This window comes from Saxophila tyrrhenica, assembly GCF_035928015.1.
Source record: "Saxophila tyrrhenica strain CCFEE 5935 chromosome Unknown scaffold_4, whole genome shotgun sequence".
NCBI lineage: Eukaryota > Fungi > Ascomycota > Dothideomycetes > Mycosphaerellales > Extremaceae > Saxophila > Saxophila tyrrhenica.
Genome location: NW_027041736.1, coordinates 449,243 through 472,705, shown reverse-complemented (window position 1 = coordinate 472,705; position 23,463 = coordinate 449,243). Strand labels below are relative to the sequence as shown.

General features: G+C 54.1%; 15 protein-coding genes across 15 annotated transcripts; 5 read left to right on the top strand and 10 right to left on the bottom strand.

Moving 5' to 3' along the window:
* Window positions 1-196: 196 nt before the first annotated feature.
* On the bottom strand, window positions 197-591 carry LTR77_002826 (uncharacterized protein; the record flags this gene model as incomplete). Its single annotated transcript, XM_064800085.1, has 2 exons — window positions 197-477; window positions 528-591. 2 exons carry the CDS (start codon window positions 589-591, stop codon window positions 197-199), a joined length of 345 nt encoding a protein of 114 aa, XP_064661424.1.
* A 2,254-nt stretch (window positions 592-2,845) lies between these two features.
* On the bottom strand, window positions 2,846-3,245 carry LTR77_002825 (uncharacterized protein; the record flags this gene model as incomplete). Its single annotated transcript, XM_064800084.1, has 2 exons — window positions 2,846-2,900; window positions 2,956-3,245. 2 exons carry the CDS (start codon window positions 3,243-3,245, stop codon window positions 2,846-2,848), a joined length of 345 nt encoding a protein of 114 aa, XP_064661423.1.
* A 744-nt stretch (window positions 3,246-3,989) lies between these two features.
* On the top strand, window positions 3,990-4,400 carry LTR77_002824 (uncharacterized protein; the record flags this gene model as incomplete). The annotated part of the gene is made up of 4 exons (XM_064800083.1): window positions 3,990-4,032; window positions 4,086-4,164; window positions 4,216-4,310; window positions 4,363-4,400. 4 exons carry the CDS (start codon window positions 3,990-3,992, stop codon window positions 4,398-4,400), a joined length of 255 nt encoding a protein of 84 aa, XP_064661422.1.
* Window positions 4,401-5,035: 635 nt separating this feature from the next.
* Window positions 5,036-6,176, top strand: LTR77_002823 (uncharacterized protein; the record flags this gene model as incomplete). Its single annotated transcript, XM_064800082.1, has 4 exons — window positions 5,036-5,458; window positions 5,511-5,772; window positions 5,830-6,028; window positions 6,083-6,176. 4 exons carry the CDS (start codon window positions 5,036-5,038, stop codon window positions 6,174-6,176), a joined length of 978 nt encoding a protein of 325 aa, XP_064661421.1.
* A 177-nt stretch (window positions 6,177-6,353) lies between these two features.
* Window positions 6,354-7,369, bottom strand: LTR77_002822 (uncharacterized protein; the record flags this gene model as incomplete). Its single annotated transcript, XM_064800081.1, has 2 exons — window positions 6,354-6,765; window positions 6,822-7,369. The coding sequence occupies 2 exons, from the start codon at window positions 7,367-7,369 to the stop codon at window positions 6,354-6,356; spliced, it is 960 nt and encodes a 319-aa protein (XP_064661420.1).
* Window positions 7,370-7,912: 543 nt separating this feature from the next.
* LTR77_002821 (uncharacterized protein) lies at window positions 7,913-8,372 on the bottom strand (the record flags this gene model as incomplete). Its single annotated transcript, XM_064800080.1, has 2 exons — window positions 7,913-8,086; window positions 8,145-8,372. The coding sequence occupies 2 exons, from the start codon at window positions 8,370-8,372 to the stop codon at window positions 7,913-7,915; spliced, it is 402 nt and encodes a 133-aa protein (XP_064661419.1).
* Window positions 8,373-8,552: 180 nt separating this feature from the next.
* On the bottom strand, window positions 8,553-10,756 carry LTR77_002820 (uncharacterized protein; the record flags this gene model as incomplete). The annotated part of the gene is made up of 5 exons (XM_064800079.1): window positions 8,553-8,695; window positions 8,744-9,181; window positions 9,235-10,169; window positions 10,303-10,309; window positions 10,360-10,756. 5 exons carry the CDS (start codon window positions 10,754-10,756, stop codon window positions 8,553-8,555), a joined length of 1,920 nt encoding a protein of 639 aa, XP_064661418.1.
* Window positions 10,757-11,558: 802 nt separating this feature from the next.
* On the bottom strand, window positions 11,559-12,699 carry PTP1 (tyrosine protein phosphatase 1; the record flags this gene model as incomplete). The annotated part of the gene is made up of 2 exons (XM_064800078.1): window positions 11,559-12,574; window positions 12,627-12,699. 2 exons carry the CDS (start codon window positions 12,697-12,699, stop codon window positions 11,559-11,561), a joined length of 1,089 nt encoding a protein of 362 aa, XP_064661417.1.
* A 632-nt stretch (window positions 12,700-13,331) lies between these two features.
* On the top strand, window positions 13,332-13,760 carry LTR77_002818 (uncharacterized protein; the record flags this gene model as incomplete). Its single annotated transcript, XM_064800077.1, has 1 exon — window positions 13,332-13,760. The coding sequence occupies one exon, from the start codon at window positions 13,332-13,334 to the stop codon at window positions 13,758-13,760; it is 429 nt and encodes a 142-aa protein (XP_064661416.1).
* A 511-nt stretch (window positions 13,761-14,271) lies between these two features.
* On the top strand, window positions 14,272-15,698 carry LTR77_002817 (uncharacterized protein; the record flags this gene model as incomplete). The annotated part of the gene is made up of 2 exons (XM_064800076.1): window positions 14,272-15,500; window positions 15,617-15,698. The coding sequence occupies 2 exons, from the start codon at window positions 14,272-14,274 to the stop codon at window positions 15,696-15,698; spliced, it is 1,311 nt and encodes a 436-aa protein (XP_064661415.1).
* Window positions 15,699-16,469: 771 nt separating this feature from the next.
* LTR77_002816 (uncharacterized protein) lies at window positions 16,470-17,550 on the bottom strand (the record flags this gene model as incomplete). The annotated part of the gene is made up of 3 exons (XM_064800075.1): window positions 16,470-17,258; window positions 17,445-17,455; window positions 17,514-17,550. The coding sequence occupies 3 exons, from the start codon at window positions 17,548-17,550 to the stop codon at window positions 16,470-16,472; spliced, it is 837 nt and encodes a 278-aa protein (XP_064661414.1).
* A 33-nt stretch (window positions 17,551-17,583) lies between these two features.
* LTR77_002815 (uncharacterized protein) lies at window positions 17,584-18,720 on the bottom strand (the record flags this gene model as incomplete). The annotated part of the gene is made up of 4 exons (XM_064800074.1): window positions 17,584-17,724; window positions 17,792-17,968; window positions 18,033-18,465; window positions 18,518-18,720. The coding sequence occupies 4 exons, from the start codon at window positions 18,718-18,720 to the stop codon at window positions 17,584-17,586; spliced, it is 954 nt and encodes a 317-aa protein (XP_064661413.1).
* A 423-nt stretch (window positions 18,721-19,143) lies between these two features.
* On the bottom strand, window positions 19,144-20,044 carry LTR77_002814 (uncharacterized protein; the record flags this gene model as incomplete). The annotated part of the gene is made up of 2 exons (XM_064800073.1): window positions 19,144-19,724; window positions 19,780-20,044. 2 exons carry the CDS (start codon window positions 20,042-20,044, stop codon window positions 19,144-19,146), a joined length of 846 nt encoding a protein of 281 aa, XP_064661412.1.
* Window positions 20,045-20,558: 514 nt separating this feature from the next.
* On the top strand, window positions 20,559-21,949 carry LTR77_002813 (uncharacterized protein; the record flags this gene model as incomplete). The annotated part of the gene is made up of 2 exons (XM_064800072.1): window positions 20,559-20,729; window positions 20,777-21,949. The coding sequence occupies 2 exons, from the start codon at window positions 20,559-20,561 to the stop codon at window positions 21,947-21,949; spliced, it is 1,344 nt and encodes a 447-aa protein (XP_064661411.1).
* A 226-nt stretch (window positions 21,950-22,175) lies between these two features.
* On the bottom strand, window positions 22,176-23,022 carry LTR77_002812 (uncharacterized protein; the record flags this gene model as incomplete). The annotated part of the gene is made up of 4 exons (XM_064800071.1): window positions 22,176-22,271; window positions 22,336-22,642; window positions 22,693-22,714; window positions 22,779-23,022. 4 exons carry the CDS (start codon window positions 23,020-23,022, stop codon window positions 22,176-22,178), a joined length of 669 nt encoding a protein of 222 aa, XP_064661410.1.
* Between the last annotated feature and the right edge of the window lie 441 nt (window positions 23,023-23,463).

Below are 23,463 nucleotides of genomic sequence, written 5' to 3'. Positions count from 1 at the left end.
ACAGCCTGCAGTGCAGATGAAGGTGATTAAAGCAATCTGCATTCCATGCTTTTAAGTGCTTCCGGTCTAAGTGAGTGCTACCGTAAGCCTTTTGGTTCATCAATCATCCCTCGTGCAACTCATCCCTGTGTACTTCTCCCGTTCTCATTCATCATGAAATCATATCCGCAAGTCGTACGAGAGCACACCACCCCGCCTAGTTGTCAGAGGTAGCAGCAGCCACGCCGCCCTTGTGACCAGCCTTCGCGGCGGCCTCGCTTCCCGGCAAGAACGTGCCATCCTCACGACGACCGTTGCCTTCCTTCCCAGACTCCTCCTTGCCCGCGGCGTGGAGGCCACCGAGGTGACCAGCGGCGGAGGCAGCATCAGAGCCTTTGGTGAAAGTACTGTCTGGGTTGCGGCCTTCGTGGGACTTGTCGGCGGCGTGGTCGGAGCCGTTGGTGCCATTCATACCGTGGCTGGCTTTCCCGCCCATGCCTGAGAGATGTCAGGTGGTGGCATTAACGGCAGTATGAGCTGGAACTTACTCGCGATCTCCTTGACAGTCTCCTTGGGAAGGTTGGCGAAGTTGGATGGGTTGGAGTCGGCCATGGTTGGTGTGTGGTTTTGAGGTGGTGGTTGCTTTGATTTGCTGAACTGATGAGGTTAGCTGTGAGGTTGTCCCCACTGTCAGTATACCCACGTTGTAGGTCTGATGTGTTCGTGAGAGTTTGATGTTGGTGAAGGAGTGTGAGAGAAGTCTGGCAATAAGATGAACTTATATCAGTCTTCAACGTGTCTGTGAAATGCACGTGATACGCGGCTCAGGCAGAAGTCTCGCCACATGAGGAAGGAACGCAGATTGTCCACCACTTTGTGCCACTTTCTGCAAGGCAACTCCCCCTGCCGCCTGCCTTGTTTGTCGTTTATGAAGACAATGGAGGACTTCGCAATTGATATGCAAGAAGAGACTACGCCTCTCGTCACAGCAGCCTGGTCCACTGTCGATCGTGTGGCACTGGAACTAGAACATGGAACCAGCGAAGAAGACTCTGTTCACAAGCAAGCATCTTTGGCGATTCCAGAACCTCACATAGCCCCTGTCCAACGGAGCACAAGCGTACCCTGCTGGGTGCCTTCCCAGATGTATCCTCTGCCCAGGCGCCGGAGTGGCAAACCAAGGAGCAATCACCAACTGTCGCCTTTCATAGCGTTGTGTCGAGCTCCGGAGGCCGACGTTCGTCGAGATGGCTCACTTTCGAGACCCAGAGACCTCAGAGACCCAGACCAGACATCAACACTGCTGTGATACCGACCAGCTCCTCACAAAGCCCAGTCCTCACTGCCGGAGGACTCGCCCAGTCCCGATCGATCTTCTCCTGCGCTTGCCAGACTCTGTCCCGACTCCCACCGAAAGTTGGACTTGGGACGCCTTCAGGAGGCTGGGCCCGTCTTGTCGATGGACGTCTTGCAGCAGAGGGATTGTCGAGGAGAGTTTGTTGCAATGTCCCGAATGAATTTAGCTTCCTTCTGCTTCGGTGCTAGCTCGCGCCAGCGTTCTCCTTTCACGATCGCATCTGGACTCTTCCAACCTCGTGGCCCACCACGGGGCTGAGAGACCGCTGAACTGTGAGTATCGCGACCACTGAAGCTTAAGGCCACTCCATGGGCTTTAGAACTGCTGCTGATGGGAGGCTTACGCGTCTGGCGCGCGCCAGAGCGAATTCGTTGCCAACGAGGACAACTACGGATGGAGAATGTGAACAAGGCAACATCAGCGGCATACCATGATCGCAGACTTATCTGTGGTTCTCATCATGTTGGGGACAATGACCGAGCCGGCAGTGTGGTGCACAGACTCAAAGCATACAGCGTAGGTTTACAAAGGTCTCTGCCTCGAACAATTTCCACCGCGAGCAACGGTCAATGGTTTGATGGAGTTCCTAAAGGACTACAGAGTTTGGAGGCTCATAGCCTTTTGGTTCTCACCATAAGTACTGTGTGCCTTCACTATCTTCTGGTTGTCTTTTGTAGTAACGCAACAAGCCCTCCGCCTTTTGTCGATTACCCGCAACCACGTTCCTTATACCCTACCAACTACAGTCGCTCGTTTCCACGATACCACCAAGATGAAGTTCCTCGCCATCGCACTCGCCATCGGCTTCGCCGCCGCCGCAACCAGCCCTCCCTACTGCCCGTGGAGTGAGCCGACACTTGACATGTCCTCAATCATAGCAAGCACTGACGGATTACAGCTCGCACGATAACCGCTCCCGGCACCACGAAGACTGGTACACCCACTCGCCAGAACGAACATCAAACAAGTAACGCTGACTTCCAAAAGCCACCTCAGTCATCACCTCGTGGTCGACGACAACGGAAACCACCACAGCAACTGAGACTGAAACCACTACCGAAACTAAGACTGAGACTTCTACCGTGACGGCAGTGCCCAGCTCAAAGCCCGACATGTACAAGCCCAAGTACTGTGCGGCTGGAAAGCCCAACTACGGTCTCCCGGTGGCCTCTGGCATGCCCAAAGCTTCTTCGTGAGTTCGACCACCACCTACGTGGCTTCACGACTACGTGCTAATACAGTCTAGAGCACCGCAATAGATGGGAAGGAGCTGGACATAGGCGATCCGTCGTAAGCCATGACTGACTTGTACACTCGTATTACCATCTCTTGACGCGTAGCAGGCTTGGAAGTACAGATAAAACGAGGAAGGCACCGACTTGGTCAACTCCCTGGAGATCTTCTCCAGCTGCGAAACTGCCCATAGAGCGGAACAATATATACCTGAGTGTAATGTATCACAGTAATTGTTCGGAGAAGGACACCCTCTCATGTGCTAGCTGGCACATGCTAAAATGCCTCCAGCTTGTACACATCATAGGCGACAGTCTCGTACGGATGAGCCCTGGGCTCGTTTCAGCACAATTTTCGCTCGTTCGACCAACAGAAAAAGCACTCACGCCTTCAGCGCCGCGACAGCATCCTCCGTCACCTTTCGGCCAACACAGATGGTTTCACAGCGGACCTCTCCCACTTCTTCCACCTTGCCCGGTTCTCCGATCGCAGGTTTCGCATTTGCGCCTGGGAGAAACTGCCCGATGCCAGGGGTGGTGAAGCAAACCTTTGTGTAATCGCCCTGACCAGGATAACTTCCAGCTCCAGTGGCGAACACTGCATCTTTGATGGGTGGGAGCGCTGCTGGAGGCGCGAAGAAGACTAGCTTGTAGCGAGTGTCGTCGGAGGAGGTCATTTTCTTATATGTACCGTTTGAAGCGTAATCAGGTATAGAGGGCGCACATGCCTGGCGATTCGTGCATTCACTCCGAAAATCACGTGATATGGGGAATCCAGGATGGAACACTTTCCGAAAGTCGGGCCGGGAGCAAAAAGTGACGTCATTGTCAAAAGTAAAATCGTAAAAAACACCTCACCTGCATGTGACGCTTTGCCAACTTCAGATGCTGCGCTTGCTGCGGAATGCTTGGGCACGTTTCATGAATGCATGGTTCAAGTATGGTGTTCTGGTATGATGCAGGCGCAGTGATTACTGGAGAGACAATTTGGAGGTGGCGTCTCCGTCATTGCTCGGCTGAAAGTTGGCCGCCCGCGAGCGATGGCACCTTCACGAGATCTCGATGAGGACAGTTGAAACAAGCAGGTGAGAGCGTTCTTTCAACCCTTAGCGTGTCAGACGCGCCAACTGCCGCGAGGTGCAACGAATGAAACAAAGGAATGCTGCGTGTTCTTGCCAACTTGGACCGAGCAGCTGACGAAAGCGATCATGTGCCTGCTGCTCCTGCTTCTTCAAGACGACAAGGAACGTCATAGTTCGTTGCTCTCAGCAACACGCCGTGAGATCAATCTCCTGCTTTTAAGCTCGTTCTTCTTCCTTCTTCCTCTCAACACACTTCACCACAGCAGACTTTGACCTCATCACCCACAAACAACAGCTCAACTCACACACTTCCTTCCAAACACACGCCAATCCACAACAATGGACTCCGGCCGCAAGGACATGTCCGACAAGATCGGCGACAGTGAGTTGGCTCGTCCCTACCTGCTTCCACATGTCACTGACAGACTGTTTCAGAGATGACCCCAGACAGCAGCAAGTCCAACGTCGACAAGGCCAAGGATAGCATCACTGGCGTTGGCGACAAGGTTGCTCGGTGAGTGTCTACTTCTCCCTCCCCGACCACCTTCCACTGACCTCCATGCAGCGACGCGGTCCCGGACAGCCAGAAGAGCAGCGGCCAGTCTGCCATGGACAAGATGTCCCGTGAGAAGGATGCGAACAAGAACGAGAGTGTGCTTGGTACGCATCACTTGACTTCTGCTTGCTTGACAGCGACTAACACTCCTCACAGACAAGGCCAAGGGCGCACTCGGCATGGACAAGCACTAAACAGTGCTATCCACCACACGCGAGCACACACACACCTGGCGGAGGTTGAGATGATGGGAGCATGATACCCCTATGAAGATTGCATGGAGTTTCTCAAGAAATTACCTGATATGATACCATGATACCTGACAACGGCGCTCTGACGAGCTTTGCCCCCATTCAATGTCCCACTTTTTGTGTTGTCCGTGTGCTTCAACCCTGAGTCTTTGTGAGTATGGCGGAACATCAAGAACTGAGGTGAAGTGCCTGTGCTCCGATGTTTGGCTAGAGTTGGTTTGCAAGATTCTGGGATTATTCGATGCGCATTCAACACCGCTGTGCTGTGAGTAGGCGTCGTCGAAATAGCTTCTGGAGTTATTCATCGCAAGCCGACGGTGGCTTGCTTCCCTTTGCATCCTTCGTCGATGGCTCGCAACCGGACCCGGCATTCTCTTTTACGAAGGGCGAAGGTCGAAGGTACTTGGTACATCTGTCCTGACCCCGAGGTCGGAACATCTCCAAGCGGGGCTCCACGGTTGTACTGAAGGCATGGTGGCAACTCGTTATCTTTTGTCTTGACTTACCATTGAATCCCAGGCAGAACGTTCTAACGATCTAGCATTGAGTACGACAATTTCAGCATCTTAATATCCATCATGGCACCTTCGGCAATCGAAACTGTGACCCGACCGACCGATCAACTGACCGGCGAGGAGCGTTACAAGCAACTCAAGAACTCCACTGGCGAGAAAGCGCTCGATCGATTCACATACGGAGCGCATCCCATCAGCGGCGCTCAGACGGACACCGTCAAGCAAGTACGGATTCCAAAGTTCAACGACCCTCTGGACGAGCGAGCGTTCAGGAAGCTTCATGCTGCGGCCTGCATTCGATGGTTGGGAGCGAATGGCTACAACAACGAGGGAGCTGGTGGCCATGTGACTGTCAGGGATCCCATCAAGCCTGATCATTTCTGGATCAATCCATTCTGCAAGTCGTTCCGCTACATGAAGCCGGACGATCTTTGTTTGGTCAATGAGGAGGGTATTGTGCAGCCGGAGGGGAACATGCATGCAATTGTACGTGAGCAGGCCGCTGTGGGCCAGATAACGATGCTGATGTTGAAGGTAGAACCCAGCGGGCTTCTCGATCCATCTCGCAGTCCACCAGGCTCGGCCAGATGTAGTTTCGGCAGTGCACTGCCATTCCATCCCGACCAAGGCGTTTTCGGCACTGGGGTGCAAGCTTGAACCGATCAACCAGGATGCTTGTCGATTCTATGAAGACCATGCCATCTATGACAACTTCGGCGGTATCGTTCTTGCTCATGAGGAAGGCCGCCGGCTCGCCAAAGCTCTTGGAAACAAGAAGGCTGTTATCTTGCAGAACCACGGTATGATCCTTCACGCCTCTGCAGCATGTCAATACTTGTGCCTGACTGTTTGACTAGGTATCCTGACCGTCTCGAAGACCGTTGATGGCGCCACTTACCTGTTTGGCGCCATGGATCGATGCATCGAAGCTCAGCTTCAGGCAGATGCTGCAGCTGCCGGAAGGGGCACAGAGACCATCAAGATTGGTCATGAGGAGGCGGTATACACTCGACGAGTGTACACCGATGAGATGGAGTACAACATGTTCCAGTCATGGTGAGTTGATGTCTTGATATCCAGATTCAGTCGGCAGCTGACAAGGGTCCATAGCTTCGAAGATATGGTGCGAGGCTCCAATGGCGAGCTCTCGATGCTGTCAGGAGGTGAGCAGAATGGCTACGACAGGTTCCCTCGTGACTGGTAGTGCTGCAGAGAGGTAGATGTCGGTAGAGTTGAGAATGCTATAGGCAGGCAAACTGAATGGCCTTCGGCATCATCTAACCAGTGTAGGGTATCTATCGTAGCTCAATCAAATCGTCAGCCATTACCACCAACGCCGCGCTTTCTGTCAGACAGCTATCCAATCGTGCACTCATGCTCATCAGTTCAAAGCCTTGGACTTTACTCCCTCCTTCTCCGCCCACGTCTTCCAAGCCTTCCACTCGTCGTACTTGAGCCCAATCTGCTTGCCTTCGTACCTTACGAGCTCACCCTTGCCGTCTCGCCATACCTTCTGCCAGTCTCTACTGCTTCCGCTCCAGCCCGCCTTTCTCATTAGCGAGACGAGCGTCTCATCCTTCGTCCAGCCTTGCTCCTTGGCTACGTCCGGAAGGTACGTGGCACCGTACCGCCGCATGTGGTATGAGAAGGAGATCCTGATACCGTGTACGCCGAGTGTCCAGTCCAGAGGGTCCTTAGTGGGCTGCGAGAAGTCGGTGAGGAGAGTTACGTGATTGCTGAGTGAGGGTAGCAAGCTGGCTGGTATCGGCTGGAAGCGGACGTCCTCAAAGGCGCTAGGGGATCATAATCAGTGTATGCAGGGAGCGGCATCTACTTCGAATGTAATCACCTCGTGAGGGCATAGCTTCGCAAGCCGTACTCGAGCCCCTGCGCCTCAAATGTGCCGATGCATCCTCGCAGGCTCTTGTAGCCGCTCCTGCTTATGGTATTCCATGTGACGAACAGTGGGTATTCTCCTGGTTTGTCCTGTCTTCTTCTTGATGCAGAGGATGTTCTCGAGGTCAGCGAGCTTGTTGAGCTGGCAGGCGTTTCCGCACCCGAACCGCTGCTCTTTTGCACTGACGAAGTTCCCGATTGATTTGACTGTAGGCTACTGGACGAGCTCCCAGCGCTAGCATCTCGATTGCGATTGAGCAGTCGTGATATCGCAGCGGGTTTGGCAGATGGCGGAGGCTCCTCGATGTCCGCGTCAGTCATCTCGGCATCCTCTTCATCTTCGACGTCCACCACCTCGCTTTCTGTCTCTGCCTTCGGGTTGATGCTGTCTTGGTACTGGTCCCATAGCTCTTCTACTTGTGCTAGCGCCAGAGGTTGCCGATGCTCGAAGTTGGCCGATAAGCACTCGAAGCAGAATGCGCAGTGCGCCTGGGTTGCCATAGTTGGGTAACCCTTAGACCTGGAGGAAGTGACCGGTCGTGGGCGCAAGTGAGTCGCTTCTCAGGTGCCTCGGCTTTGGTAGTCGTTGAGAAGAAGCTGGAAGAGCAGGATTACGGATGGGCGGCAAGGTTGAGGCGATTGTTCATGTGTCTATCAGGCGATCCGTCGAGGGCGGTAGGGGCGAGGAAGGCAACGCAGGTACGTAGCGAGCGGAACGGCTTGGGTAAGACGCCTGATGACGTGCGCGATATGCCTTGCTGTCGTCGGTCCTGCACATGCAAGCAGCCCTCCAGATGAGGAGGTGAAGTGGTGCACGGACATGTACCCTACTTCTACGTCTACGTCTATGTAGCCCGTCTAACTCCGTACCATGACAAAACTTCTTTCAACAAAGTCTTTGAGGCTACAGCTGTGAGATTTTCCATGACATGATCTGTGCTTCCTGTCGACGAGATACGGCATTGACCGAGGGAGCAACAGATCTCGTCCCTCAGCCCCCACGAATCCTCGAACTACTGCATCAACGCATTCACCTCTGCTCCATCATTGTTTGTCCTCAAGAGCTTCCTCCTGCCCCTCGTCCGTACTGCATTCCTCGTCTTTACCAGATTCATCCGCCTCCCGCTTCCTCTTCGTTCCCGTGCGACGCTGATGTTTCGGCGACCTATGGACTACCCCAGCCCCAGCCTCGAACGGAAGTGAACCGACGGCATCGAGCTATTTGGCGCATCGTCAGTCAGATTGTCTCGTGATCGATAAACCATTCAGGACTTACAATCATGACATCTGACTGTGTCAAGCACCGCGACAGCAGCTGCACCAGCGTCCCATCATCCTCCCTGATTGTGATCGTCAAGCCCTTGATCTCGATCAGCGTGCCTTTGTGCTGCGAGGTCCATCCGTTGATGTGTGCGTAGACCCATGTCCGATGGATCGTTCGACTGGGATGGATGGTGACCTTGGGGCAGTCATACGGAAGGTTATTTGCTTGCTTGCCCGACATGTTCTCGAATGTAGATTGACGAGCTGCAGGTACAGCGGCAGATGTTTGCTTGTTGTTGAGTTTATAACGGTTAGAACGCCTACGTAGCTATGGTGCGCTGTAGAAAAAGATCTGCTGTATGGTGAGGGCGGTGGACTTGATGACCAACAGTCCCTGTCTGAGTGGTCATGACCGCTAACCTTACTCTTCAAATTTTCTGGCGTCCAAGCCCTCGAAGTCATCTTTCGTCCTCCAGTCTTGGAGAATCTTCAGAAAAGCAGGAGATCCGCCGCCATAAGCAGCATTCTGTGCTGCAGATGCTGAAGGCGTGCCCTCGTTGTTGTCTGCATGGAATTAGCTTGTGCTCTGATGACCTTCATTGCAACACTTACAGTAGCCAGGCGTACACTCCTTCAGAAATGCAGCTCGAAGGCCCACAAGTTCTACAATCGTCTTAACCCAGCCATCCTCAGCCTCTTCTGTTGGCTCTACGGTCCTGACCCCCTTCTTCATGCAATTACTGATCACGTACGCTAAATGCGTCGCCTGCTCACTCGTAACGTGGATGAAGTTGGGAGTGAGGGCCGCCTGCACGATGCTGATCCAGAAGCAGTTTGGGAAGCCTCGTGTGGTCCAGCCATGCAATGTTCGTGCACCGTTCTTCCAGCATTCGGTGATTGTCTTGCCGTCACGGCCGTAGACTTCCATGTTTGAGCGGTGGGAGAAGTCGGTGGCAAGCTCAAAGCCTGTTGCATAGATGATACAGTCCAGCTCGATCTCTTCTCCGTTCGCTACAATGCCGTTCTCGGTAATGCGGTCGATGCCGGCTCCTGCGTGTAGATCAGTACGCCATTCCCGCAAAGACCCCTGGCTGTGCTCTCACCTTTGGTATCAATCAGATGCACATTGTCCCGGTTGAACGCCTGCAAGTACTCGTCGTGGAAGCAAGGCCGCTTGCAGAGCTGATTGTAATACGGCTTCAAGCTTTCAGCTGTTGCCTTGTCCTTCACGACTTCGTCACAACGTGCGCGGACCTGCTCCATCTTCTCAAAGTCTGCCATCTGTCGCTCAGCCGCTGCTTTCTCGGGGTCGTCCGCATCAGCAGTAGATCCTCTGGCAAGAAGCTTATGGAGAATAGACGTCCATCCGTCTTTAACCATATCGTTCGGTAAGATCCCGCCATTGACGATGACATTGAAGTTATCCATGCGCTCTGATTGCCATCCAGAATCCAGACTCTTAGCCCAAGCGGGATCCGTAGGTCTGTTGCCGCGGACATCGATGGAGGAAGGTGTCCTCTGGAAGACGTAGAACTCCTTTGCATATTTCGCACAATTTGGCACAATTTGCACGGCAGTGGCCCCAGTGCCTATGATGCCAACTCTCTTGTCCTTCAGACCGGTCAGCTCTCCACTGTTGACCCCTTCCGACTTGACATCGCCTCCGGTGTATCCGTAATCCCAGCGGGAGGAGTGAAAGCTATGGCCTTTGAACTCATCAACGCCCTTGACACCTGGTAGCTTCGGCCGATGCAAAGGACCAGCACATGGAACGATGAATCTTGCTTTGATATCATCATCTCGACTCGTCTCGACACCCCACACGCCCTTTGACTCGTTCCATCTCAAGCCTCGAACTTCTGTCTGGAACAGTGCCTTTTCGTAGAGTCCCCATTTCTTGCCAATCAGCTCGGAGTGCTTCAGCAGCTCCTTTGCGCGAGCATACTTTTCCGTCGGCATGAAACCCAGTTCCTCGATGAGGGGCATGTAGATGTAGCTTTCGATGTCGCATTGAGCTCCAGGATATCTATTCCAGTACCTAGAGTGATGCGAAGAAGGGTTAGCAGATGTCTCGACAAGTGGAACAACAGTGGTGGTGTCTCGGAGCACCCCGTGGTCCTGAGACCCCAGAGGACTTTCGGAGAACCCTCCCACCCATCATTTTGACGTACCACGTGCCTGCACAGCGTCAGCCTACGTACCCTCGAAGTTGAAGGCACTCTTCTCACCTCCGAAGTCTCCCGCCTTCTCGATCATCCGGATGTTGGTGATACCAGCTTCGATCAACCGGACAGCAACAAGCTGAGCGCCATAGCCGCCACCTACAACGACCACATCGACCTCTTCCTTGACCGGCTCCCGAGTGAAGCCAGGTTCCACCCAGGGGTCCTGAAGGTAGTGAGCAAAGGGGCCATTGGTCTCTACTAGCTTGTACTGATTGATGCCACCGCCGTGCTTAAGACGTCTGTCTCGTTCGGCGATGTACTTCTCCTTGAGCTTCACGGGGTCGAAGGCGGCTTTGCTTGTTGACGGGTCGTCGGATTTTTCGAAGTCCGCTCCAAGGTTGATTTGCTTTTGCTGGGGTCCGAGGAGATCGACGTTGTTTAGAACTTCTGCAGTAGCCATATTGATAGTTTTGAGTATCCAAAGATAGTCTTTAGACTTGATACAAAAGACGCCTTGCAGAGGCGGCCCTAACAGGATCACGCTGAGTATAAGAGTCGTCTTACCAGATCTAGACCCATTGAGCTGGCCGAGGCATGCTCGCGTTGGGTATAGCGAGCACAGCTCTCGTATACTCCGTTCTCCACTCTGTGATCCTCAAGCACGGCATGTTCTCATCCTCCATTGTGCCTGATGGGGATGTAGGGGCCGAGGCAGCTTGCCGACTCAGCTTACAGCAGCAGGTTGGCCCCAGCCGTCGTGTAGCACCCAAAGAGCTTCGGAGCGTTGTGCTTCCTGGTTTCGGCAAGCAGTGCGCGTGACGGGATTCACGTTCAGGCGCGTGGAAGGAAGTGGAGTGGAGGGTTGGGGGCTGTGAGATTCGGCTTCGCTTTCGCTCGGCAGGAGTCGGACAAGATCACGTTGCGGCCAGTGCTGCTTCTACCTCCTGCTCAGAGAGCGATTCAAACGGCTGCCGGTAGACTGCCATATTTGCCGGTCTTTGTGACGATACCAGTGAACGAAAGATGGTCGTGGAATCCATCGATGTGGTAGAATGCTGGGTGCACACTGTGTGACCCAACTCGATAACAGCACGTTCGTATGATTACGGATGAACGCGGCAGCGAAAGGGCTATGCATTCTGCCTCTGTGGGTGAGGGTCTGTAGTGACGAGAAACTCGATTCCTACGCAAGTATCGTGTCGTCCAACCTCAGCATCGTCATTCATCCTCACATCAGACAACCCAGCGTAAGCATCTTCCCGTCATGACTGCGCCCCTGCCGCTGCGTTCGAACCATCCAATCTAGCCAACATCTGTTCCCGCAGCACCTCATAGAGGAAATTGTACTGCGACTCGCCCTGCACCATCATCATCCTCTGTTGCCGCAAGGAGTCCACCGTGTCAGCAATAGGGTCCACGTCTTCAGGTAGCCCGTCCAACTGATTCGAGTGCAGCAAGGACAGCAGAAAATCGAGAGCAATGAATGTGCCTGACCTGCCCACGCCGGCACTGCAGTGGATGATACGCGGATTGTCTTGTTCGGTGGAGGCGAATGAGTCGGCGTGCGAGTTGTAAGAGCCGTTTGTCTCAGTTGATGTTGATGTTGACTCGGGACGATTGAGAGATGCTGACAGCCTGATGAGCTTGATGAGAGCGTCGCGATCCTCGCCTTCCGGGATTAGAAAATCTGGCCACCCAGAAAATAAGAGGTGCCGAATGTCGGTCTCATGGTCGGCACCGGACTGATCTTTCGCTTGCAGCTTCAGTCTTCGCAACTGACTGCGGCTCCTCTCGTCGTCTGCAACAGCCTCGAGAGTGACCTCACCAGTAAAACCATCCGGCGCTGTTTCATCCTCAGGAATGACCAGCGGAGACTCCTCAGCAGTCAGCGGATAGTACTGAAAGCATTTCTCCTTTCCTGATTCATGAGTTTGAGTCAACATGACCACCACTGCCGGACTCCGAACCTCAGCGGCCAACATGCGATAGAAATGGCCGACACTGGTGTCTTTCGGCCCTTGGGTGGCTATGTACTTCCGTTGGCCGAGCTGAATGGGCGATGCATTGATGTAGTCGTTGGCCCCCTCCGCCACCCTTAACTTGATACGATTGCCCGCATACGGTTCAACGTTCAGGTAGCGGTTGCGGCCTTTGATAGCGTCGCCGGTAAGGCGAGACCATTGCGAAGGAGGTTCTGAGGCATCAACAACAGGTTGAGTGCCTTGCAGTAGACGGTTTCGTTGCTGCCATTCGAGGTCGGTGAATTTGGCGTGGATGTCTGATACTCAACGTTAGTCGCGCGGACCGAAGTGGGCTTTTCGGGTACCTGCCTGCTTTGCTCTGTCTTAAGAAGCCCGGTAGTTGTTGTTGCTGAGAGTCTGAGGGTGTCGAAGAAGAGGCCATGGCCCAGATTTGCGAACCGGAGTATGCCCGCCTGTCTCGGACGCATGCGGCAGGCAAAGTCGGTCGTGCTGTAATGCTTGAATATTTCAACACCGACGGACGTCCGAACCTTGACGAGGAACAAAGTGGTTTCGTTGTGGCGACGTACTGGGAAGGCTCAGGTTGCTTTTTGTACGATCGATCGTCGACTCGGCCGCCGCTTTTATCAGGTTGCCTTGCTAACCAAGGGCTTGCAGGTGTCGAGTCTCGCGTGCTGAGTCCGGTCGGTAGGCCTGATGGTGTATGGATGGTTCAGCCGAAGCCCAAAACATGGAGATGCACCAGCTACTTGTCGTAGTGTCTCACCAGCCTGTTTATAGAATGTTCTAGCTGTTGTGCTTTGTATCGTAGGCCTCGATGATGTCGTGGTGAGATTTGAAACACATGCAGGGATGCGCCGGCAACCAACGAACCGGGCCGTTATCGTGGTTCTATTTGCGGTCTCTCCATCCTCGACACTGATGAACGACTCGACATCATCACGAACGACGTATGAAGACCCGTTCACGGCTGTCCTGCATTGTCTGGATCCCACGGCATGTCTGTACCTGATCCCGTACTCGTACGGTAACACGAAGCAGCCCTGTAGAGCGATGGCTCCTTGGCTGCGTTTCCTGGAGGCCTACATGGTTCAGATGCTTCTGCGCACCCCGGCATTCCACCGTGGAGTTGAGAAGGTGGCTAGAAGTGTGCATCGAATCAGACACGGCACGCCCCCAGAGGAACTGGGCGGCACGAAGATCGATGGAAAGAGCAATGACGGCTTCCTGCGCCACTTCAGTGAAGAAGTTCAGACCCAGCTAGGGAGAGCTGAGGCAAAGAACGGGGAGACTGCGGTAAAGAATACCAGTGAGCATGCGTCTGAAAAGAAGGGTCCTAGGGGACGCGAGTGGGCGCAAGAGACTGAGGATGAGACGGCCGATGCAGCCTGGCAGAACACGCAGAAGAGGGCGGCCGAACCACCCAAGCAGGGCTTTTTGGACGAGTACATGGGTGCTTTGAGGGAGCAGTTGAGAAAATGAGTACCGCCGCTGGCTTGTTTGACTACAAGGAGTGCCACTCCGGGACTCTCAACGGCCACGAGGCTCGACAACACCAATCTCTGGACTCGAGCCATGTCCGTTTAGAGTGAGCGGAGACGCTGGAGTTGGTACGGGTAGGACTGTGGACTTCTATCATGCTCGGATGGGGAAGGGATTGGTCTTGATTTGGCTTCATTGCGATAGCTGGGTTTCTGGAGCGGTCAACCTCCTCGCCTGTTCGCTTCCAGGATCTCGTCCAGCTTCAAGTCGGCCGCACAAAACAGCTCTACACCGACATGCGTTCTTCGACCAGATTCTAAGCGATGCTGCACGCGCTGGAGTGAAGTCATCTCTCATTGGTGGGTTCGACCTGGGTGATGCTGCTCTTACGCACGAGCTTTGCTTAGGCTATATGAGCTCCAAGCTTACTTCAGATGATGCATCGACCTTTCGACACCCAATCAACAAATTCTTTGCAGTGACACTTTTCGAACGCAACAACACCGCAGCCATGCCATCCGCTTTGGTGACTGGCGCTACCGGCATTCTTGGAAGGGAGATTGTTATGGCGTTGGGCCAGGACAAGCAGACCTGGCCCACCGTCTACGCTCTCTCCCGCTCCCAGAAGCTCAACTGGCCCGAAAATGTCAAGCAGCAGCAGCTCGATCTCACAGCATCAGCGCAGGAGATGGCAAAAGAGTTGGACAACGTCAAACCCGAGTACATTTTCTTCACGGCCTACCTCGCCAAAGACAGCGAAGAGGAGGCAACGAAGGTCAATGGAGCAATGCTAGAGAACTTCTTGGAAGCTCTGAAGATCACAGGCGCGAGCAAGAATGTCAAACGGGTCATCCTGACCACTGGTGCCAAGCAATATGGCGTCCACTTCGGTGTGCCCAAACAGCCCATGGAAGAGTCGGATCGCTGGTTGGCAGACTCAAATCGGCCACCCAACTTTTATTACAAGCAACAACAACTTCTCGCAGAGCAAGGCAAGCAGCAGGGGTGGGACTGGGTTGTGACATATCCGAACGATGTCATCGGCGTTGCGAAGGGCAACTTCATGAACCTCGCCACATCGCTTGGTATCTACTGCGCGGTCACGAAGGAGATGGGCAAGCCGCTTGAGTTTCCTGGGAGCCCGTCGTTTTATACCTTGTTCGACTGCTTCACATACTCTCGGCTCCATGCCAAGTTTAACCTCTGGGCTGCGCTGGAGCAAAGCCCCCGGGTGAGCAATCAGGCCTTTAACGTCGTGAATGGAGATATCGAGAGCTGGCAGAACATGTGGCCGAAGACGGCAGACAAGTTTGGATTGAAGATTCCCGAACGCATGTTCACGCCCGAAGAGGAGGACGGTAAGATGGGTGAGAATGGATCGGTCATGGAGCTCATGGAAAACCCACCACTGAGTGAGTTCGCCGCCGAGCGTGGTCTGAAGGGCTCGAAATTTGCCAAGCAAAGCCGTGTCGAGCAGAAGATTGATCTGGTTAGGTGGTCGCAGCGGTCGGATGTCAAAGCTGCCTGGGATCGTCTGGCGAAGCGTGAAGGCCTGGACCAGGATGCGTTCGAGAAGGCAACTTGGGGCTTCCTAGGTTTCGTCTTTGGACGAGCCTACAATATCGTCATCAGTATGAACAAGGCCAGGAAAGCTGGTTGGACCGGCCACCAGGACACATGGGACAGTCTATCTGAGGCGTTTGACGAGCTCGTGGGAGAGAAGGTGTTGCCGGCGTTCACGTGAGTAGCTTTTCATACTCATTGTCGGACGACGAGAAGCAACAAAAGGCGTTGTACTCCACCTTAGCTTCGGCCTGTGGACTAAACCATGTGTCTAATCACGACGCTGTACATAGGCCGACCCGACGCAAGCGCTCTAGCGTGATGGGCACCGAGGCAGACACAACGGTCAGCATCTTGCGAGGTCGGGATCGTTAGGCAACGTTGAGAAGTAACATATAAGCGTTGGACAGCAGGGATGGCAGGTATCAAGACAGTGTATCTGCGTTTCGTCGACTCCAAGCACCATCCCTCATCACAAGAAGACGGAATAGAACCTGACTTGTCTCTTGCTCTTTTCCTACGTCTCCACTTCAATGTCTCCCGCCGCGGCGGCTACGATGGCTTCCAAAGCTGTTCAATATCGTTGCCCAATCGAGGACGACGGTATGGCCGCTCTCATGCCGGGGTTATTTTTTGGTAGGATAGACGGCCGTAAGTCAAAGACTCAGCCGGCCGTTGATTGAACTATCCACTGAATACGACCGAGAAAGGCAGGGTATATAGACCATCGTACCAAGCAACAGCAAGACAGCCTGCATCCCTCGCACATATCGGGGAAAAGCTCGTGATCCAGTCCCAGGGTCCTTGCCCGTCATCGCCAATATGCCATTTCGCTCCACAGCTTTCTCTACACCGTCACCCTGCGGATGGCGCGCGTGGAACACCGACCCCCGTACGTTTCACCAACCATCGCTTGGTGCCCTCATCCTGCACTTGCAACCATCCAGACAATTCACTCCGTTCCCACTGCATACGCTCTCGTATATTGCTTTCCTTACTTCTTAAAGAATCCAACATATGCTGTGCGAACTCGGGCTCGATGGGCGTTTGTTCCAAAAGCTCCTTGGTTATAATGTCAAGCGTATCCATGTTTGCCTGTAGTAGGACGGTGCGGTCAATGTAATGCGATTTCTGCGCGTGGATCGACTAGTCGCGGAGCAATGGTTCGTTCTTGAGACGAAGGAGGGCTAAGTCCAGATAGTCTCTAGTTTGCCGCAAGTTCTCGAGCTGCCATCGTAATTGCTGTCCCTTGTCCTGGGCTCCTGCGCCTTCAGAGGTAGGCCCACCCGCCCCAGGAGTCGTTGAGTTCAGTGCCGGGGTATGCAGACCCTTGCCCCAGCCTGGTGTTGCTGATGCAGACGTGCCAGCGGTTGGCGTCATGCCGGGTGGCTTCTGCGCTGAGAGTGGCCAATATCCCGACCATGGTTGCTGCTGTGCTCCTGCTTGTCGATTAAGACTCTGCTCCCTGGAATACACAACGGAATTCACCCAATCGTCCACGATCTTATGAGCGGACAGTTCGGCCGCGCGGTCAACGCTGGGCAGCTTCGGTATGACGAGCGGGTGTGGAGGCTGCACTGCCTCCCCATTCTGTCGTCTCATATCGTTGGTATATCCGTTCCCGGCCATGGACGCTAGGAGACATTTGCTTGTGTGGTGCTTGATCGCCGCTACCAAAGCAAAGCGTGCTTGCTCTCGTGCTGGATCCGCTGGCAATGGAGCCCAGGCTGCAAGGTAGTCCTCCTCACTCTCACTGGTTCTGGTAAGGGGAATTGCCTGGAATCGTCTCTGTGCCTCATCAATCTGCCTTTGACAACAGTACGCGGAGCATTCCTCGAATCCCTCGGTTTCGTCGTCTGTGATCATAGGACACAAGTCAAAAATGCCATAAGTATCGTCATCGTGTCCTTCGTGTACCACCCACTCGAAGCAATGCTGTCGTCTTTGTTCGTCAGTGCATCCCCATTGCAGGCGCTGCTTGTGGCACATGTTGTGCAATGGGAGTCGGTAGGCTTTAGATCAGGATTGGCAGTATAATTGAAGTGTGGTAATTACGCTGGTAACAGGATAAGTAAATGAGGCTTCAGGAGAGCTAGGAAGGGAGCTGGCCTATATGCCTACCTGATCTCCACCTGGTATCGAGGACTCGCTTGTGTGCTATTGAGTCAGTGAGGCTCAAAGCAAACATACCTGGGAAATGCTCAGGTGCCTTCTTATGTAGATTCATGTTCATATGCGATTAATGTACGCTGATGTCTTGCTATGGCATAGCCCGATGCATCCACGACGGCCGCACGCCAGCATGCAAGCCCCCGGTGATGGGGAAATCTGATCCTGTGGTGAACGAGCCTGCATCGCTGAGCAGGTATATGATCGCAGGCGTTAGATCTTGTGGCACACCCTGAGGGCCGCAAAACAAATTTGTTAGCAGAACATCCAGCAGAGGCAAGGCTTCTAAGGTAACGTACCATTCTTCCAACCGGAGCCGCGTTCTCGAACATCTGTGCCAGGCTTGGGTACTCTGTCTTCAGAGACCGGGTCATGGGACTGAGGATGACTCCAGGAGAGATGCTGTTGACTCTGATGTTGGATTCTGACAGCTCCGTGGCAAGCGGCCCGACGAGTCCTTTGACGCCGGCTTTCGACTGTGTGATACATGTGACATCAGCAGCTGCCTCAGCTGTCATAAACTGTCCCCCATTGACTCACCATGTTGTAAATCGACAGATTCTGCTCTGGCACCTTGATGCCTTGCGCAGCAACAGAAGCAATCAAGACAATCGATCCACCTTGCCCATGCTTGGCCATGTTGTCAGCGACGAGTTTCACAGTCCAGAAGGTCCCCATCGTGTTGACCATCAGCACCCGTTGAGACTCGGCCCACGTGTGCTGTGCGAGAGGCTTGTCCAAAGCAATCCCGGCGGCAGGAACACAGCCATGGAACTCCCCGAAGGCGCTCACAGCGTCCTGCACTGCCGAGCCCAACGACTCTTCCGAGGTGACGTCTGCTTGCTGGAAGGTCGTTTTGGTGCCGTATTTCTTCTCCAGGGTATGGAACTCCTCGATCGGCTCAGGAAGAGCGTCGATTACTGCAACGTTGCCGCCCATCTGTGCGACTGCTTTGCAGATTGCGAATCCAATACTGTAGACGGTGAGCAATGTAAATATGAGGAGGGAAGAATGAAAAGCATCACCCTCTGCCGCCTCCAGTTACAAGCACGTTACGACCCTTCATGGTCATGCGATCCGTGACTTTCATATCGCTGATATCCTCCCGTAGTCGTGAGCATGCCGAGAAGGTGCGCGGTGCTGGCCATTGAAAAGGGATTGGCGTGCATGGTCGGCGGTAGCTTTGCTGTGTCAGCGCAGGGAAACGTCGTCGAACGTTGGCGGCCATGTTTCTCAGATTGATGTATGTCGACTGCTCAACAAAGAAAGGTTGTTGTCGACTTAAGAAGACCACACGGTTGATTGAGACCCGCGGTTATATGATATCTTGCCCCGCACCCCACAGATGCAGACGACAAAGAGTAAAAGAAGATCATCACCGTTACATAGAGAATTTGGTATGGAAAGATGGCAAGAGATGTTGCGTGACTGATGGAGAGCCGTTATCTGGAACGTTTAGAACAGAAAGTACATATGTACAAGGCGTGCCTGCGTCTCCTTTCAGCTTCTAAGGACAGCTCTAAACAGGCTACTGAGCTGCTGTCCATACCACTCATGCATTTCTGGTCGGTATCAGGTTCTTCAAGTGCCAACCAAGGGCGTGTGACCGAGAGGATTCTTGGCATATCCTCTCATCAGAAAGGCGTCCTTATCAGGTCTCCTTCTCTGCCGACCAACAGCACCAAGCGATGATCACGAACACTTTCAGCACCACAGCCGTCCAGAGAGCACCTGCTAGACCAGTCTCGCTGTGAGCCCACAGACCTCCAAAGCAGGCTCCAATCAGTAAGAGGATGGGTGCTGCTGCTCTGCGATTCCGCTCCGCGTTTGCTTTGGGTGGCGAGAACAAGTTCGCATCCGAGAAGAGATCACAGTAGATGCTCGTCAGCACTACACCAGTCATGCTGTTGAAAGAGAGCACACGGCTGGTGACTGCTTGGCCAGCAGACTGGAAGGCGATCATGGCGATAGGGACTGCGATCCACACACTCACGGGTCCCGAGGTGCCAGTTTTTGGGCCCAGAGTGACCATGAGGGCGGCAGCGATGATAAGACTCAACTGGAGGACGTAGGATGAGACCAGAACCCATCGCTTGCGGCCACCAAAGTATCGATGATATCGGGCGAAGAAGAACGATCCGAGGCAGAAGCAGATGATCGAGATGCCCGAGCGCAGCCAGCGGTTGGACTCGTAGGGAGCTACCACCCCGAGGCCAAGGTAGATCGTGTTGCCTGTGAAAATCCCGTTATTGAGAGGTCGGATGATGTGAGTGAAGGGAGGTCATACCAGTCTGCATGCTCAAGAAGCTGCCCCATATGAAGACACTGCAGCTGTCCAACAAGCCGGTGATGATGTAGCAGAAGAGGAGAGCAAGGTCTCCCCAGGCATTGCTCACATTGCCGCTCATATGCCTGCGAAAGCGCTTCCCAATGCTGTTGCTGGTGCTCTGAGGCTTCCCGCCAAGCAGAGCTGCGGTCTCCTCGTCTTCTGGACGGGCATTGCCATTCTGTGATGGCGTGTCCTGCTGTGAGACGGTTCCGTAGTTGGCCATGGTGTTTGCAGTGCCGCAGGGGCGAGAGCGCGACGCCTACGATTTGATAGTATCGATGCGGGTGCGGCGGGTAGAGCGGATGAAATATCCGCACGGTCAAGCCTTTGACCCGACGTCTTGATCGGTGGCTTCGAGGGGATCCCCTTGGCGAACAGTGGGGAGTGCTTTCGGCAGACACTGTAGGGACCGTATGTTGGACGTATACTTCCTGAAGAAAAGCTATTGACAGTGGTAGAGCATGCGAATGGTTGCAGTTGAAGTTGCCGTCCATTTAACCGAGCAAAAAGCACGCGACTCCGCGTCATGTCCGCGAGAGCCAAAGCTCAAAGCTCCCAAACATCCTTGCTCTCTGATTGCGTGACGTAGCGAAAGTGTGAAGATCGGCCATGCTTCGTCTTCCCGCAATGGCCGCTGGACTTTTGGAGCTCTGAAGAAGAAGACAAGACCTTCTCTTGCCTCCCATCGGCCGTGGACAGTCTGCAGCGGCTTGATCGTACCTTTGCTTCCAGCCAAGATGCATACCTCCAGTCTCGTGTCGCTGGCCCTGCTCGCCACGTCGGCGGTAGCTGCTCCAGCTCGGCAGCACCCATTGATGCATGAGAAGTCGCCTTACAGGAAAGACTACAAAGACCCGTACGATCACAAGATCGATGCAGTGGGAGACGGCCTCCAGCCGCTGCCTATTGTCAGTCTTCTATTCCATCTTGACGAGCTCACACTAATGCTGTCTAGGGCAATGGCGACGATCGCGGCACCGACATGATGGGACCACGCAACCCTGCTCGTGAAAGGCAGAACCCAGACTTGGTTCGCCCGCCGACCACCGACCACGGCACGATGAAGAACATGCGATGGTCCTTTGCCGACTCGCATATCCGAATCGAGGAGAACGGCTGGACGCGTCAGACCACTGTCAGAGAGCTCCCAACCTCTCGAGACCTCGCTGGTGTCAACATGCGGCTAGATGAGGGTGTCATTCGTGAGCTGCACTGGCACAAGGAGGCCGAGTGGGCGTATGTCCTCGAGGGGAGTGTACGAATCACTGCTCTGGACCCCGACGGTGGCTCATTCATCGACGACCTCGAGAAGGGTGACTTGTGGTACTTCCCGTCCGGCCACCCTCACTCCCTCCAAGGCCTCGCTCCGCATGGAACCGAGTTCCTGCTCGTTTTCGACTCTGGCAGCTTCAGCGAGGACAGCACCTTCATCCTCTCGGACTGGCTCGCCCACACTCCAAAGTCCGTCCTATCTGAGAACTTCCGTCTCCCTCCTGAGGTCTTCAATGCTCTGCCTGAGAAGGAGAAGTACATCTTCCAGGGCTCTATCCCTGGCCCGATCAAGGAGGAGACGCCCAAGAACTTCAAGAAGTCAAAGCTCAACTTCACACACAAGATGCTTGCGCAAGAGCCAGTCAATGCTACGGGTGGACGAGTAAGAATCACGGACAGCACGAACTTCCCGATCTCAAAGACTGTGGCTGCCGGCCATCTTGACATCGACCCCGGTGCGATGAGAGAGATGCACTGGCACCCCAACGCCGACGAGTGGTCATTCTTCATCAGAGGGCGAGCGCGTGTGACCATCTTCGCCGCCGAGGGCAACGCCAGGACGTTCGACTACATGGCTGGCGATGTGGGTATTGTCCCTCGCAACATGGGTCACTTCATCGAGAACTTGAGTGACGACGAGCCGTTGGAAGTGCTGGAAATCTTCAGGGCAGACAAGTTCCAGGACTTCTCGCTCTTCCAATGGATGGGCGAGACGCCGCAGAGGTTGGTGAGGGATCATCTCTTCCAGCAGGACCCTGAGCTGGGCGAGAAGTTCTGGAAGGCGGTCGAGGGAGCGAAGTCGGATGTCATCAAGAGCCCGCAGAGTGGCGAGGAGGAGTTTTCCGATGAGTTGTGAATGTACATTAGCGATGAAACATACGAAAGACAAATCATTCATTGGAATGGAAAGCTTCGTCTCGTCTGGAACTGAATTGTGATATACGTCGGACAGCTACACCATATCTCGCCTCACAAACAGCAGCGAATGCATGGTCTCAAAGTCACACAATATCTTTTGTTCAACACTCATCCAGTCCGAAAGAAGTCCGTCCCCTTCCTCCTCCGCCAGATTCCTCCAGCATCTAGGACACAGACACAGTAGCGTGGCCCTTGCCGTTGAAAGCTTCCACCGCCATGACCTGGAAGTTGAAGTTGGAGGCCTTGAACCCAGACTTGGCCTGGTCGCAGAAGATAGAATGATTAGCAAGTTTCGGGAGAGGGCTCTGCATTGCTTTGACTCACCCAGAACGCAAAGTGATTGCTGGTGGTGACCGTGCCAGACGAGCGCTTGCTCTGGCGGACGGAGAAGTACTGCGTGAAAGTGCTGGTGCCCGTGATGGATGGCTGGTTGGTGCGGGTGCCCTTGCAGACGTTGTAGGTCCCTCCGTCAGACGAGACGGTGCCGAGAGACTGGAGACCAGTGCAGGGGTTGTAGCTGCCGTAGTTCTCGACGATATAGTATTCGGTCTGGGGGCTGTTGATCCAGCCGTACACGGCGAGGTATGACCCGGAGCTGGCAGCACTGTAGGTGGCGGAGTAGGTGATGGCGCTGGGAAGGTATCAGAAAATGATTGTGAAGAAGGGAGGTATTCAACTTACCGAGCAGCGCCTGTGCTCCAGCCTGCGAACAGAAGACACAAGAGTCAGTGCTTGTTCAAAGCATGGAGAGGCCTTAAGTATCATACCAATGCCGACAACAAAATCCCCGTTCACGCCATTGTCCCAGTACATCGAGTAAGTACCGGCATTCAGATTGTATGTGAAGGAGCCGAGGTTGCTGTTGTAGTTCTGGACGTAGTTGGTGCCACCAGGGCCACGAGCCACGAGGTCTGGGTTGGGGGAAGTCTCTGCCTCTGCCTCTGCTTCTGCAACTGGCGCAGCGAATGCTCCTGCAACCAGCAAGCTGGCCAAAGTTGCGAAGATCTTCATGATGAGTGGAATGAACCTGATGTGATTGAAAGAGGGATGTGATGAAAGCTGTTGATCGATGCTCTCGCTGGTATGCCATCGTCTTTATATCCCTTCGTGAACCTCACCTACCATCCCTTTTACCCGCTGGCTCTACCCTCTGTTCCATAAGCTTCGCCGCGTGATATGGTCATGGTTTTGTGTAGCCTCGGTGGTGAAGCCAATTTGATGCATACCAATATATCTCCGGGTGAAGATACTTGGTGAAGTGACAAGCCCATGGATCCGGAGACGTCGTGTGGGGTTCTGGGGAAAGTGGCTGTTCTTCGGCTTTCGCCGGCACTGGCCGGATATTAGCCTAGCTGAACTTCCGGAGCGCAGTGTTACCTTTTGCGACCACAGCTAGCGTTTGAAACAGATTACCTTCAGCACGCCAATGCTGGTCTTGTGACACCACCCTCA